Below are 12,892 nucleotides of genomic sequence, written 5' to 3'. Positions count from 1 at the left end.
ATAATCAGACAAGACTGATCCCAGCTGGACGAGGCCCACCTGGGCACATCCACGGCCTGATGGGACACAGTGCATGCACTGAATGGCTCCAGCTTATGCCTTCGTGTAACCCAATCCCACCTGTTTTCCTGTCCTACAGTGAAAATACAGTCATTTGATGTCCTGGGTAATAGACTTCTGTCATAAATGTGGTACAAAGGCTCAGCTTAATTCTTCTACCCTCTTTTTCTTAGAACTGTGTAAGTCCAACTCCCTCACTTCAATGACTATTACATATATCTTTTATATGCCCAATGAAATCTAGCACAGTAGTGAACAGGGAATATGTTTTAAAAAACTTGTGTTAACAATAATATTGTAATAACTTTGTATGGTGGCAGATGGGAACTACATTTTTCATGGTGAGCATTTCAGAAAGAACTGTCAGATCACTATTTTGTACACCCAAAACCAATATAATATTGTATGTCACCTATACTTCAGTTAAAAATACTAAATACATGTTAGAAATTTTAAAAGAACATGCGTTACCTTGAAATTCTGATCCAGATATTATTATTGCTTTAGCGACATGAAGAAGTCATTTCTTAATCACCATGTATCTTCGGGCAGTGTTCTATCAATCAAAAGAAGTTTGACCTACTTTAAAATACAAACAAAAAAGGCAAATTCAGAACCTCTTTTACTCACACATTCCGTCACTGGAAGTTCTTCCTGACATCTAACCCAGTGCCACCATGTGTGTTTAAGCTGACTTTCTCTTGATTAATCCTTGAAAAGGGGGTGGGGGAAGAGCCGCTCATGAACACTCTACATAACAACATGAGCTGGTTATGATGATGTCCTGATATCCTTGGATCGTAGATGCTATTAAAGGTTCCACTATGGTTGCTATAGAAACAGTGAAGCCTGGTTCAGGCATAAAGCCTCTCAGAGAAAAGGTATTTCAGAAAAGCAGGGTCTAAGGTCACCTAGTGCAAACCCTCAGAAGTCATCAAGGCCGCCCCACAACGAAAAGAATTCATCTGATACACATTGTTACCTTTTTTGGTTTTTGCGTTGGTTTGCTTCCTTTGTATAATTTATTGACAACAAAGATGCAAGAAACAACCTGCCAGGGTTGGGAACAAGGACAATTTGATTGTTCTGGGACTCTTTGTCTTCTGTTTGGTGGTAGAAGATAAACCCGGGGTGATTGTTTGCTCTCTGCTGATGCTGCCACCCTAGAAATAAACACACTCTCTACAAAGTAGTGGAAAATGGGAACTTTTATTTATTTTTAAAGATTTTATTTATTTATTTGAGAGAGAGAGCGAGCGTGCACAATTGGGGGGGGCAGTGGGAGAGGGAGAGAATCTCAGGCAAGCTCTTCACCAAAAGAGTTGCTCAATGCAGGGCTCGATCTCACGACCTGGAGACCATGGCCTGAGTTGAAATCAAGAGTCAGACGCTCAACTGACTGAGCAACCCGGGTGTCCAAGGAGTAACTCTTATTGGGTTTTTTTTGGGTTGTGGAGGGAAATGAAATGTAAGTGGTTACCTGGGGAGTGAGAATTCATGAGTTCTTAGCTGGTTACTCAAACTTGAAAAGTTCCCACTTTCCAGGGGCGCCTGGGTGGCTCAGTCAGTTGAGTGTCTGAGTTTAACTCGGGTCATGATCCCAACATCCCGGATCTTCTTCGGCTCCCTGCTCAGTGGGGAGTCTGCTTCTCCCTCTACCTCCCCTCTGCCCCCCCCCCAAATAAATAAATAAAATCTTTTTAAAAAAATAAAATTAAATAAGTAAACAGAGTTACTCCTCCATAAATCTAATCTTTTACTCAAAAAGCTTTTCGTGGTTCAAAAGTTTATTGTGGAAGACTATTAAGCCTGACACTCAGTTTTCACACTCAACTATCATCTCCACAAAAAAATCAATCCTTCAGTCATGGAACCTACCTCATGTCCCATATGTCATTTTGACTGTGACAAGATCTGTCCATTCCCACCAGCTTAGGAATCAGGAAAAATCATCCTCTCAAACATGAGGCAGGGGAAAAAGGGAAAGAATAGAGAGAAGCAAACCTGGAAAGGAAGTATGTATTAAGTTCAAACAGGAGAAATAAAAATTACTCAAATGTCCTCGAAGGGAGGGGGTATCCAAATGTTACTTCACATTTCAGTTGGAAAATTCCAATTTTAACAGCACCATTGTAAGCTACGGTTCCCCTTCTCTGGGAAGTTCAGATATTCTCCTCAGTCTTGCTATTTAAAATAGAGTTCACGGGTCAGCAGCATAGAGAGCCCTCAGGAGTTTTGAGAAATGTGGGACTGCAAACTCCACCCTTGTGAAGTTTCGCTGAACCCTCCAGGTAACTCATAATAAGCATGTTACATTTTGAGAAGCACTGATTCTAGTCCTGGAGATGTCTTCATTTCCAACGTGTTCCCAGACGATGCCAGTACTGGCCATCTACCGACTGCACCTTGAGGTGCAAGGATCTAGAGAGGTCACTGGTTTTCCATCCTGGCTGCAGGGGAGAATCACCCCAGGAACTTCAAAACGACATGGATGCCCAAGTCTCTCCCACATAGATTCTTGGGAACATCTGGGGTGCGACCTAGACATTGGTATTTTTCAACAGCTCCCAGATGGTTCTAATGAGCTGCCTGTGATGAGATCCATTTACCTAGACTAACCCTTCATTTTATAATAGTTAAAACCCCAAACTGACATCAGAATAGGATGTGGCGGTTTCTCTACATTACCTCATTTCTCCACTTCCTCGCCAACACCTGTTGTTGCCTGTGTTGTTAATTTTAGCCATTCTGACAGGTGTGGGGTGATACCTCTTTCTAGTTTTTGATTTGCATTTCCCTCATGATCAGTGATGTTGAGCGTGATGCCTCCTTTAGCCTTTGGGCTTACAAATACGCTCTGCGCTGAGGCTGCGACCCTGTTCCCCCGGCCCACCCACACATCCTCTTTGCCTAGATAAAGCTCATTCGTGCTTCAAGTCTCAGCTTAGACATCTTTTCCTCAAGAGCAGTGATTGCCCACCTGGCGTGCTTTGAAGGTCATCAAGAAGATTCTCCTTTCACTATCTATCATCATATCATGATGTCTGGAATTTTGTAATTTAAATATTTTTCAGGGGTGCCTGACTGACTCAGTTGGTGGAGCACATGACTCCTGCTCTCAGAGTCGTGAGGTCAAGCCTCACGTTGGGCATAGAGATTACTTAATAAAAGAAAATTTTAATGGTATTTCTCATATATCATCAAATAAATATTGCATGCATATGTTATATCTCTGGAAGGAAAGAAGAGAAATGGTGGTAACGGTGGTTACCTCCAGAAAAGGGAAATTGGGAGCTTGGAGGTCAGAGGTGGGAGACCTATCTTTTACCATTTACACTTTTATAGCCATTGAAGCTTTTTATCATGTACATATATGTTTAATCTAGAAAAGGAAAATTTACTTTTATTTTTAAAAGCTGGAATTTGTCAGTGGATGTTGATTAAATTTTATTATATCCATTAACTGGGATAATGTGCAGTCATCAAAATGAAAAAAGAGCTCTGATCCAAGAGACATGCTGATAGAAAAGACATCTATTGGGGTGCCTGGCTGGCTCAGTCGGAGGAGCATGTGACCCTTGATCTAAGGGTCACAAGTTTGAACCCCACATTGTGTATAGAAATTACGTTAAAAAAAAACTAAAAAAAAAAAGATGTCTATGATGCTTTGTTAAGTAAAAAACAAAATTCAGAGTGTAAACATTAAAAAGTCACCCATTTAAAAATAATTGTTTTTAAATATTTGTTAATATGTGCATAGGGGAAATCATCGATTACCTCTGCAAGAGGCTTGTTTTCTAAGCTATACATTTTGACATTGCTTGAACTTTTACAAAGAAATATTAATTTATAATCAGAAAATAAAATAATTTATGGGGCGCCTGGGTGGCTCAGTTGATTGGGTGTCTGCCTTTGGCTCAGGTCATGATCTCCAGGACCTGGGATGGAGCCCCACCTCAGGCTGCCTGCTCGGCGGGAAGCCTGCTACTCCCTCTTCCTCTGCGCCTCCCCCTGCTTGTGCTCCCTCGCGCTCTCTCTCAAATAAATAGATACAATCTTTTTTAAAAAATTAAATCATTTCTATTATATCACAAATGGCTCAAGAATGGGGGGAGGTCATCATCTTCAGCAGCTGGGGGAAATTTCAAACCCTCTGTGCACACAGAGTTCATACATTAAGTCAGGGAGAAGTGTCACAATACAGTCTTACCTCATGACAGTGCCTCAATAATGTTTAATAATTGAATCTATCATTAAATTCAATGATGTTTAGTAGTGGGACTATAGATATAACTCTTCTCTTTCCCCAGGGCATGATAGACGAGGTACGTATCACTGGGAACTTAGAAAACAGAGTTTCTGCCCCCAAATCGGTTGCAATCAAAAGTAACTTCACATCACCTGCTTTCTTCTCTTTATTGCTCCCCAGTTACCCCAATTCCTTTTCCTTCCCTCGCGTCTTCACAGCCCTCTTCTTTAAATCGCCTATTAGAACCACAAGAGGGCAGCAGCCTCAAGTACAAGAAAGGCTCTCAGGCACCGGTGCTTCTAAAAAGCAAAGGGGTGCTGCTGCCCCAGAACGTCACCCACACTTGTAGGCATCGCAGCGTCGCGCTCTGAGTATGTGTTAACATTCTATCGTGACGGTAGGTTCTATGGTAAGACTGTACCGTAAATGATAAACAATGAGTGGGAAAAGACCCATGCTGGTGAGTGGAGCTAATGTAGTTCCCTCTCTTCCAGATGCTGACCAAGAAAAGGTGAGATAGGAAAGAGATGGCCTAGAACCCAAGACTTCACCCTACTTCAGGATGGAAGGGGAGTCTTACCACAATACAACCAGTGTCAACGGCACGCCGGTGAGTCAGCAGCCTTTGGAGCGCCACGGGCTGTGGGAAGTCATCACCATCGCAGCCGTGACTGCCGTGGCGAGCCTAGTTACCATTGTGGGCAACGTGTTAGTCATGACTGCCTTCAAAGTCAATAGTCAGCTGAAGACCGTTAGCAACTACTACCTGCTCAGCTTAGCCTGCGCAGACCTCATCATTGGGGTCTTCTCCATGAACCTCTACACTACCTACATCCTCATGGGACGCTGGGTGCTCGGCAGTCTGGCTTGCGACCTCTGGCTCGCCCTGGACTACGTGGCTAGCAACGCTTCCGTCATGAACCTTCTGCTGATCAGTTTTGACCGTTACTTTTCTATCACAAGACCTCTGACGTATCGGGCCAAGCGTACCCCAAAAAGGGCTGGCATCATGATTGGCCTGGCCTGGCTGATCTCCTTCGTCCTCTGGGCCCCAGCAATCCTCTGCTGGCAGTACCTGGTCGGGGAGCGGACGGTACCACCAGATGAGTGCCAGATCCAGTTCCTGTCCGAGCCCACCATCACTTTCGGCACGGCCATCGCTGCCTTCTACATCCCCGTTTCCGTCATGACGACCCTCTACTGCCGAATCTACCGCGAGACGGGGAAGCGGACCAAGGACCTGGCTGACCTCCAGGGCTCTGACTCCATGGCCCAAGCGCAGCCAAGAAAGCCGGCTCATCGGGCTCTGCTGTCATCCTGCTTTAGCTGCCCTCGACCCACACTGGCCCAGAGGGAAAGGAACCAAGCATCCTGGTCGTCCTCCCGCAGGAGCACCTCCACCCCTGGGAAGCCATCCCAAGCCACCGGCCCAAGCACCAAGTGGGCCCAAGCCGAGCAGCTCACTACCTGTAGCAGCTACCCTTCTTCAGAGGATGAGGACAAGCCTGCCACTGACCCTGTCTTCCAAGTCGTCTACAAGAGTCAGGCCAAGGAAAGCCCAAGGGAAGAATTCAGTGCTGAAGAGAACAAGGAAACGTTTGTGAACGCTCAAGCTGAAAAAAATGACTATGCCACCCCAAAATACTTCTTGTCCCCAGGTGCTGCTCATAGACCCAACAGTCAGAAATGTGTGGCCTATAAGTTCCGATTGGTGGTGAAAGCTGATGGGACCCAGGAGACTAACAATGGCTGTCGCAAGGTGAAAATCATGCGCTGCTCCTTCCCAGTGTCCAAGGACCCTTCGACAAAAGGCCTGGATCCTAACCTCAGCCATCAAATGACCAAACGAAAGAGAATGGTCCTTGTCAAGGAGAGGAAAGCAGCCCAGACCTTGAGTGCCATTCTCTTGGCTTTCATCATCACCTGGACCCCTTATAACATCATGGTCCTGGTTTCCACCTTCTGTGACAAGTGTGTCCCTGTCACCCTGTGGCACTTGGGCTACTGGTTGTGCTATGTCAACAGCACTGTCAACCCCATTTGCTATGCCCTCTGCAACAGAACCTTCAGGAAGACCTTTAAGATGCTGCTTCTCTGCCGATGGAAAAAGAAAAAAGTAGAAGAGAAGTTGTACTGGCAGGGGAACAGCAAACTCCCTTGAAAAGTTAGCAACTCCCCTCAAAAGAGGTCAATTTCCTTTGAGGATGAGTGAGCTGATTCTGGTGTATTTATTTTCAAAAAAGACATCTGTCATTTTGGGCACCTGAGGACTTTGTAAAGGCTTGAGATCACCAAAAGGAAGGAGTCACAGCTGCCACAAGTGCTGCCACATTGAATGATTCTTGCCTATGACCAAGGTCACCTGGTGCCACTGGAGTTTGCCATTGAAGTGAAGAGACAGATGTGTGTCCCCTCACAGGAGTAGGAACGCTGGGTCACATTTGTTCCCTAACCTTTGGGGAGCAGCAGGGACTGGGTAGAAACTTTCCCTGTGGAAACCTGTATTGAGGTTTTGTGCAATATGTGTGTGTCTAGAAGTTGTCTCCTATCAGTGAGAACTGGGAGACTGTGTCACCTGTTAACAAGAGTGATGTTCAACTGGCTTCTAAGACTCTGTTTATAAACTGATGAGTATTATGCAGCTATTACGTGTTTTTACTGTGGTATGTTTTTCTGTCCCTACATCTGAGTGAAGCTCTGCTCTTTCCTTTCATAACCGATGCCAATTCCTGGTACCCACTGAAACCATGCTGGTCCCCATGTTACCACCCTCCTCTCAGAATCCTGAGTCTGGAAGGACGCTGAAACCTGATCCACCCGGTCCTATAGAGGGGCCTCTACTCTGCTCATTAAGATGGTCAAGCCTCCACAGTTATGTCAGTTTTTACCAGTGGGAATTTTTTCGTTTTACCTAAACAAATATTGTGTATTCTATTTTGTGCCCATGTGGGCCTAATTACTCATGCTCTGTTCTAAGGAAGCCTACTTCACTGCATAAAGATCTTCTCTGGGCTATGTAATCATGATTCCTTTGTTTTCAGAGGCCCTACTTTCTAATCTTTTCACAAGGCCAACCTGCGGCAAAATGTGGAAAACAAATTTGGTGTCACTCCACGCTTCCGAAATTCTTCCAGAACTCTTTTGCCAGCCTCCTATTTCCCTCATCCGGACGCAGGTCACAGCCAGACACAAGCAGGTCACCATGCTGCCTCCAGCCAGAAGTGCTGTTTGGAGGGACAGCAGGGGAAAGGCTTTTTTTTTTTTTTTTTTTAACTAGGTCCTTCAAATCATGGCTCAGAAATGACTTATTCATTCCTCTTCAAATTCACTAGCAAAGATGAGAAGCTCAGAAAAGTACACTTGAGGTCTAGTGAAACTGGCTATAGTCATTAAAAGCGGAAGTGCCATCTTGAAAAACAAAATGTAGATCACAGTAATCTATAGAAATAAAAGTTACCAACATAAGATGCATTAGAGCACCAAAATGACCAAAACCTAAATGTAACTGAACTTTCTGTGTATATAAACAAACCGAATCCAAGGTGGTTTTTTGGAAATTCTGAGACTATACCAACGTGCAAGAAACAAACGATAAAGCAGCACACACAGTGAATAGAAGACCCACAGAGAAAGCAGGCAGTGCAGAACACGCGAGGGTTTTAAAGATGAGGCCCCCCTGCCAGACAGAACCTCGGCTGATTACATCTGCGGCTGTGTTTTAACATCTCCAGCCTTCAGTTCACTTAACGTAGGCCAGTCGTTTGCAGCCTCATTTGCCCCCGTGGGGGGTGTAACAGCGTCGCTTTAGTGGTCCTGGGAATGACATATGTCCTTGAGTCTTGGAAAGCTCCCACTGACCACTGAAGAGAAAGTCAGCCTGTTATACCAAGTTCCAAGAAGGCTTGAGGGCAGGACAAAGCAGGTGTGCCCCAGCCTCTCCCCAAGCCTTGTGGGCACTTGATGATGTGAAGCTGAAATGTTCTAGAAGCAGTGTAGCTCCTGAGCCTTTGTGAAGGGCAGGCTGACACCTGCCAAGAATTTCATAGAGAATTATTACTTAATTGGCTCAGTTCCCCAGGAGAGATGCTCTCAGGCCTAGGTGATGCCAACAGGGTGTGACCTAAGCAGACCGGCTCTACCAGCTCTAGATAAACAGTTGCTTCTTTTAGTTTAAGACTTTGATTCCTAACAAAAAGGAAAATCCCTCCAAGAGCACTTTGAGCCTACATTGGGCATTCACTGTTCACAGTAGAGAGAGACACAAGTTAATTCAAATGAAAGAATGCAAACTGGGGGGGAGGGAGGGAGGAGCACTTGGGTACATTTTTCATACTCCACAATTGCCTAGGACTTAGCCTTTTCTGTTTCTGTTTTGTGAAATTAATTGAGAGGCCTATACTTCCTTTTTTATCACTGGCTTTGGGAGGCAGCCAGTTTTACATACTACCTATGCCCCTTGACATAGACCAAAAAAAACAAAACTGGGGGGAGAAACTAGACTTCTTTAGAATAGGGCCTGTGGTGGGGTCCTCAGCACGAACAGATCCAATTGTAAACTACAGGGACCTGGCGGGTGGGTGGGTGTGTGGGTGGGTGGGGCATGGGCTGATCTTAGGCCTTCTATGCTCCCGGTCTCCCAAGCTCTGTGTATGGTAACCTATGTACAGCTTTGACTCGTTACCTGCTAGATGCTGCTATGTTGCTAACATTGTGGTCTGTTTCCCCTTGACTGTGAATTTGATGGCTTGTTGAGGAATCTGTTTGCCATACAATTTTTGTTAAATATTCCTGGCCTCTGCTGTGCTCCTTTAGGGGAATGTCCCTTCAGAGCAATGCTGATGTTTGCCTCTTTGTAATTGTAAAATCTGTACCTAATCTCTGGATTGGACTATCCAGTGGTCTGCTGTAAATACTGGAATTACAACAAAGGATGTGGGACAAGGCTGCTTTTCTGTATCGTAATAGTATTATTCTGGATAATAAAGAAATTTAACCGTACAGTAGTCCAATGCAAAGCGTTTAAATAAGAAAACGTGTGGCGTCTAGCTGGCTCAGTCAGAAGAGCGTGCGGCTATTGATCTTGGATTCATGGGTTCAAGCCCCACTTTGGGTGTAGAGATGACCAAAAAATAATAATAATAATACACACACACACATACACACACACACACGTTCATAAGAACATGGTCAGGGTCCCTGGCTGGCTCAGTTGGAAGAGCATGCAACCCTTCATCTCAGGGTCATGAGTTGGATCCCCACACTGGGTGCAGAGATTACTCAAATAGATAAAAATGAAAAGTTTTTTTAAAAAAAGAAAATGGTCTCAGGTTCGCTTGATAGATGCACCTATATGAGAGATCCTACACACATTTGCATGTTCTGGTCTTTTAAGAAGGGAGGTATTGATACACAGTGTGCAGACAGGACCCTCTCACTACCTTTGTCCTCTCCCCTTTTCTGCTCAGTTATCAATGACCAGATGAAGAAATAATGATGACAACATTCTTGTGGCTAAAAGGCTTCCCTCGCCCTCCAGGAAAGGGGAGGTGGGGCAGACCCTGCCACAGAACGGAACAGCAGCATTTCCTCCGAGCTGGAGCCCCGTTCATTCATTTCCATTGTAAATGGTACTAACTTCCACTTCCCCAACACCATTTCACCAGGGACGTCTGAGAATATGTGCACTCCTGCCCAATAAGGAATCCAGATTGTGAGTTGGAGCGGGAAGGGAAAAAAAGTTTTTTAATTACCATGGAAGGAGCAAGAAGGAAAAAAAAAAAAACATAAAACTTTTTTTGAAATAATTTTAAGCTTAAAAGCTGTAAGACTAGTATAAAAAAGTCCTTATCCTTCACCCACATTTCCCAATTGTTAACACTTGGCCACATTTGTGACCTGTACGTGCGTGTATGTGTGTATGTGTGCGTGTACACATAGATTTTTTTTCCTCAACCATTTGGAGTAAGTTGCGGACATCATGTCCATTGACCTTTAAATACTTCAGTGGGGGGCGCCTGGGTGGCACAGCAGTTAAGCGTCTGCCTTCGGCTCAGGGCGTGATCCCAGCATTCTGGGATCGAGCCCCACGTCAGGCTCCTCCACTGGGAGCCTGCTTCTTCCTCTCCCACTCCCCCTGCTTGTGTTCCCTTTCTCGCTGGCTGTCTCTATCTCTGTCGAATAAATAAATAAAATCTTTAAAAATAAATAAATAAATAAATAAATAAATACTTCAGTGGGTATTTCTTAAGAACAAGAAGATTACCTAACATAACCACAATACAAATATTTTTTAAAAAACAGGAAATGTAACATTGCTAAAATATTATTATGTAATACATAATTACATAACTGTGATATATTCCATACTCAAATTTTGCCTGTTGTCCAAAATAATGTCCTTTATAAGGATTTCTTTTCCAGTTCAAGATCACACATTGCATTTAGTTCTCATGTCTCTTTAGACTCCTTTAATCTGGAAATGGTTCTCAGTTTTCCATTGTCTTTCATGACATGGTCATTTTTTAAAGTACATTCCATCCAATTAAAAAAAAATTTTCTATGAGTTTGGGGTTGTCTCGTGTTTCCTTATTATAAGATTCAGTTTCATTTGTTTGCTTGCTCTGATTTGGGCAAGAACATCACAAATGTGCTATCATCTCCCCAGTGCATCATAGCAGGAGAACATGATGTTTTATCCCGTTACTGGTAACATTAACATTGATTACTTGATTAAAGTGTTCTCCCACCCAACCACCCCCAGTTCTCTCCACTATAAATTTTCCTATTTTCCCCTCTGTAGTTAATAATTTTAAGGAAGAGACTTTGATTCTATGTAAATTCCCTGTGGGTCATCAAGTTTTCACCCAACAGTTGCAGCGTCTATTTATTTATCCTCACCCAAATAAGTTATTACTGTAATAATAGCCAAATGGTGGGCATTCTATTGTCAAGAAGACTTTTTCTTTTTCTTTCTTCCTTTCTTTCTTCCTTTCTTCCTTACTTTCTTCCTTTTCTCTTTCTTTCTTTTTTCTCTTTTCTCTTTCTTTTCTTTCTTTTTCTTCTCTTTTTCTCCTTCCTTCCTCCTTTCCTTTCCTTTCTCTCCCTTTCTTTCCTTATTATCATTATGGACTCCTGAACTCTTTATTTTTTAAAGATTTATTTATTTATTTTAGAGAGAGTGGCGGGATGGGGGGGAGGCAGAGGGAGAGGCAGAGAATCTCAAGTCAGACTCCCTGCCGAGCACAGAGTCTGACACAGGGCAGGGCTCAAGCTCACGACCCTGAGATCATGACCCCGCTGAAATCAAGAGGTGGATGCTAAACTGACTGAGCCACCCAGGTGCCCCTGGACTCTTGAACTCTTATATTAGTAACTGGTTAAAAGTCATTACTGTCATTATTTTGATGCTCATATTGTTACAAAGTGGTGAAAACCCCTTCAAGATGACCCCTGTGACCCTTCGACATATCCGGAATATTTCTGACCACTCCTCTACTTTCTGGTACAACAAGATGTTCCAGGCTCAACTTTTCTATCCCTATCCCAGACCAGGAATCAGCTATTTTCCAAGGAGTGCGGGTTTGAGGGGCACCTGCCTGGCTCAGTTAGTAAAGCATGTGACTCTTTATCTCGGGGTCATAAGTTCAACCACACGTTGGGTATGGAGCCTACTTAAAATTAAAAAAAAAAAAAAGAGGAGTGCTGGTTTTATTAAGTAGACAATGATACCTGACTCAGATCTGGACTTAAGATATATTCATTGCTATTGAGCTCTTTCAGAACTTAGAAAAACGTACACTTACTAAAAATGAGTTCATACTGACACCTGCGATTCCAATCGGATAGGACAGGATTCTTGCCACTCCGTGTGAGCAACTGCTGTCTCCAACAGTGAGAATCACCATTTACTCCTTTGCTCAGTTTTGCTCCATCCTTCAATAGCTTCAGAATTGTGGAACCCGTATCACTGTGAAAAACCAACCCTTTAGGAAAGTTCCAAAATTTGTTTGTGGCTCCTCCGTCTGAAGGCTGAAGGTGGGTAGTCCGTTACTATGTTTGATAACCGCTTGTGTTGATCTTTCTTACTTGAAATCAGTTGGATTTGTTTGTATTCAATTTAGGAGTTTTATATTCTTACTTATTTTATTTTTTTTGAACAAGTAAAATGTTAACATGGTTGTAAAAGTCAATACTACACAAAAGGATGTACTCAGAGAAGGGTCACTCCATTCCCTACCCTTTTCATCCCATTCCCACCCCCTCTCATGCATAACAAATTCTCTGAATTTTTGCTTCTTTTTTTTAAAATAAACTCTTTCAGTCATTTCTTCAAGTATTTGCATCCATATTTTAAAATATCCTGCATGGGGCGCCTGGGTGGCACAACGGTTAAGCGTCTGCCTTCGGCTCAGGGCGTGATCCTGGCATTATGGGATCGAGCCCCACATCAGGCTCCTCTGCTATGAGCCTGCTTCTTCCTTTCCCACTCCCCCTGCTTGTGTTCCCTCTCTCGCTCGCTGTCTCTGTCTCTGTTGAATAAATAAATAAAATCTTTAAAAATAAAAAATAAAAAAAAAAATAAAT

At 43.5% G+C, this 12,892-nt stretch overlaps 1 protein-coding gene and 1 long non-coding RNA gene across 2 annotated transcripts; one reads left to right on the top strand and one right to left on the bottom strand.

Annotated features, from left to right (window-relative positions):
* Positions 1–537: 537 nt before the first annotated feature.
* Positions 538–12,892, bottom strand: LOC130542515 (uncharacterized). The gene is made up of 3 exons (XR_008957132.1): positions 12,112–12,892; positions 1,043–2,064; positions 538–642 (listed from the first exon to the last, which is right to left on the bottom strand). It is a non-coding gene; the product is annotated as an uncharacterized LOC130542515 (long non-coding RNA).
* On the top strand, positions 4,857–6,481 carry CHRM5 (cholinergic receptor muscarinic 5). The gene has a single exon (XM_026479820.3). The coding sequence runs from the start codon at positions 4,872–4,874 to the stop codon at positions 6,468–6,470; it is 1,599 nt and encodes a 532-aa protein (XP_026335605.1). The 5' UTR covers positions 4,857–4,871; the 3' UTR covers positions 6,471–6,481.

The sequence above is a fragment of the Ursus arctos genome, unplaced genomic scaffold (assembly GCF_023065955.2).
Source record: "Ursus arctos isolate Adak ecotype North America unplaced genomic scaffold, UrsArc2.0 scaffold_36, whole genome shotgun sequence".
Taxonomy (NCBI): domain Eukaryota; kingdom Metazoa; phylum Chordata; class Mammalia; order Carnivora; family Ursidae; genus Ursus; species Ursus arctos.
The sequence above is the reverse complement of the archived record's forward strand: the minus strand, read 5'-3'. Positions and strand labels throughout refer to the sequence as shown.

Excerpts from the sequence above, each read along its gene's own strand:
- CHRM5 (XM_026479820.3), top strand. The coding sequence starts at position 4,872 with ATGGAAGGGGAGTCTTACCACAATACAACCAGTGTCAACGGCACGCCG.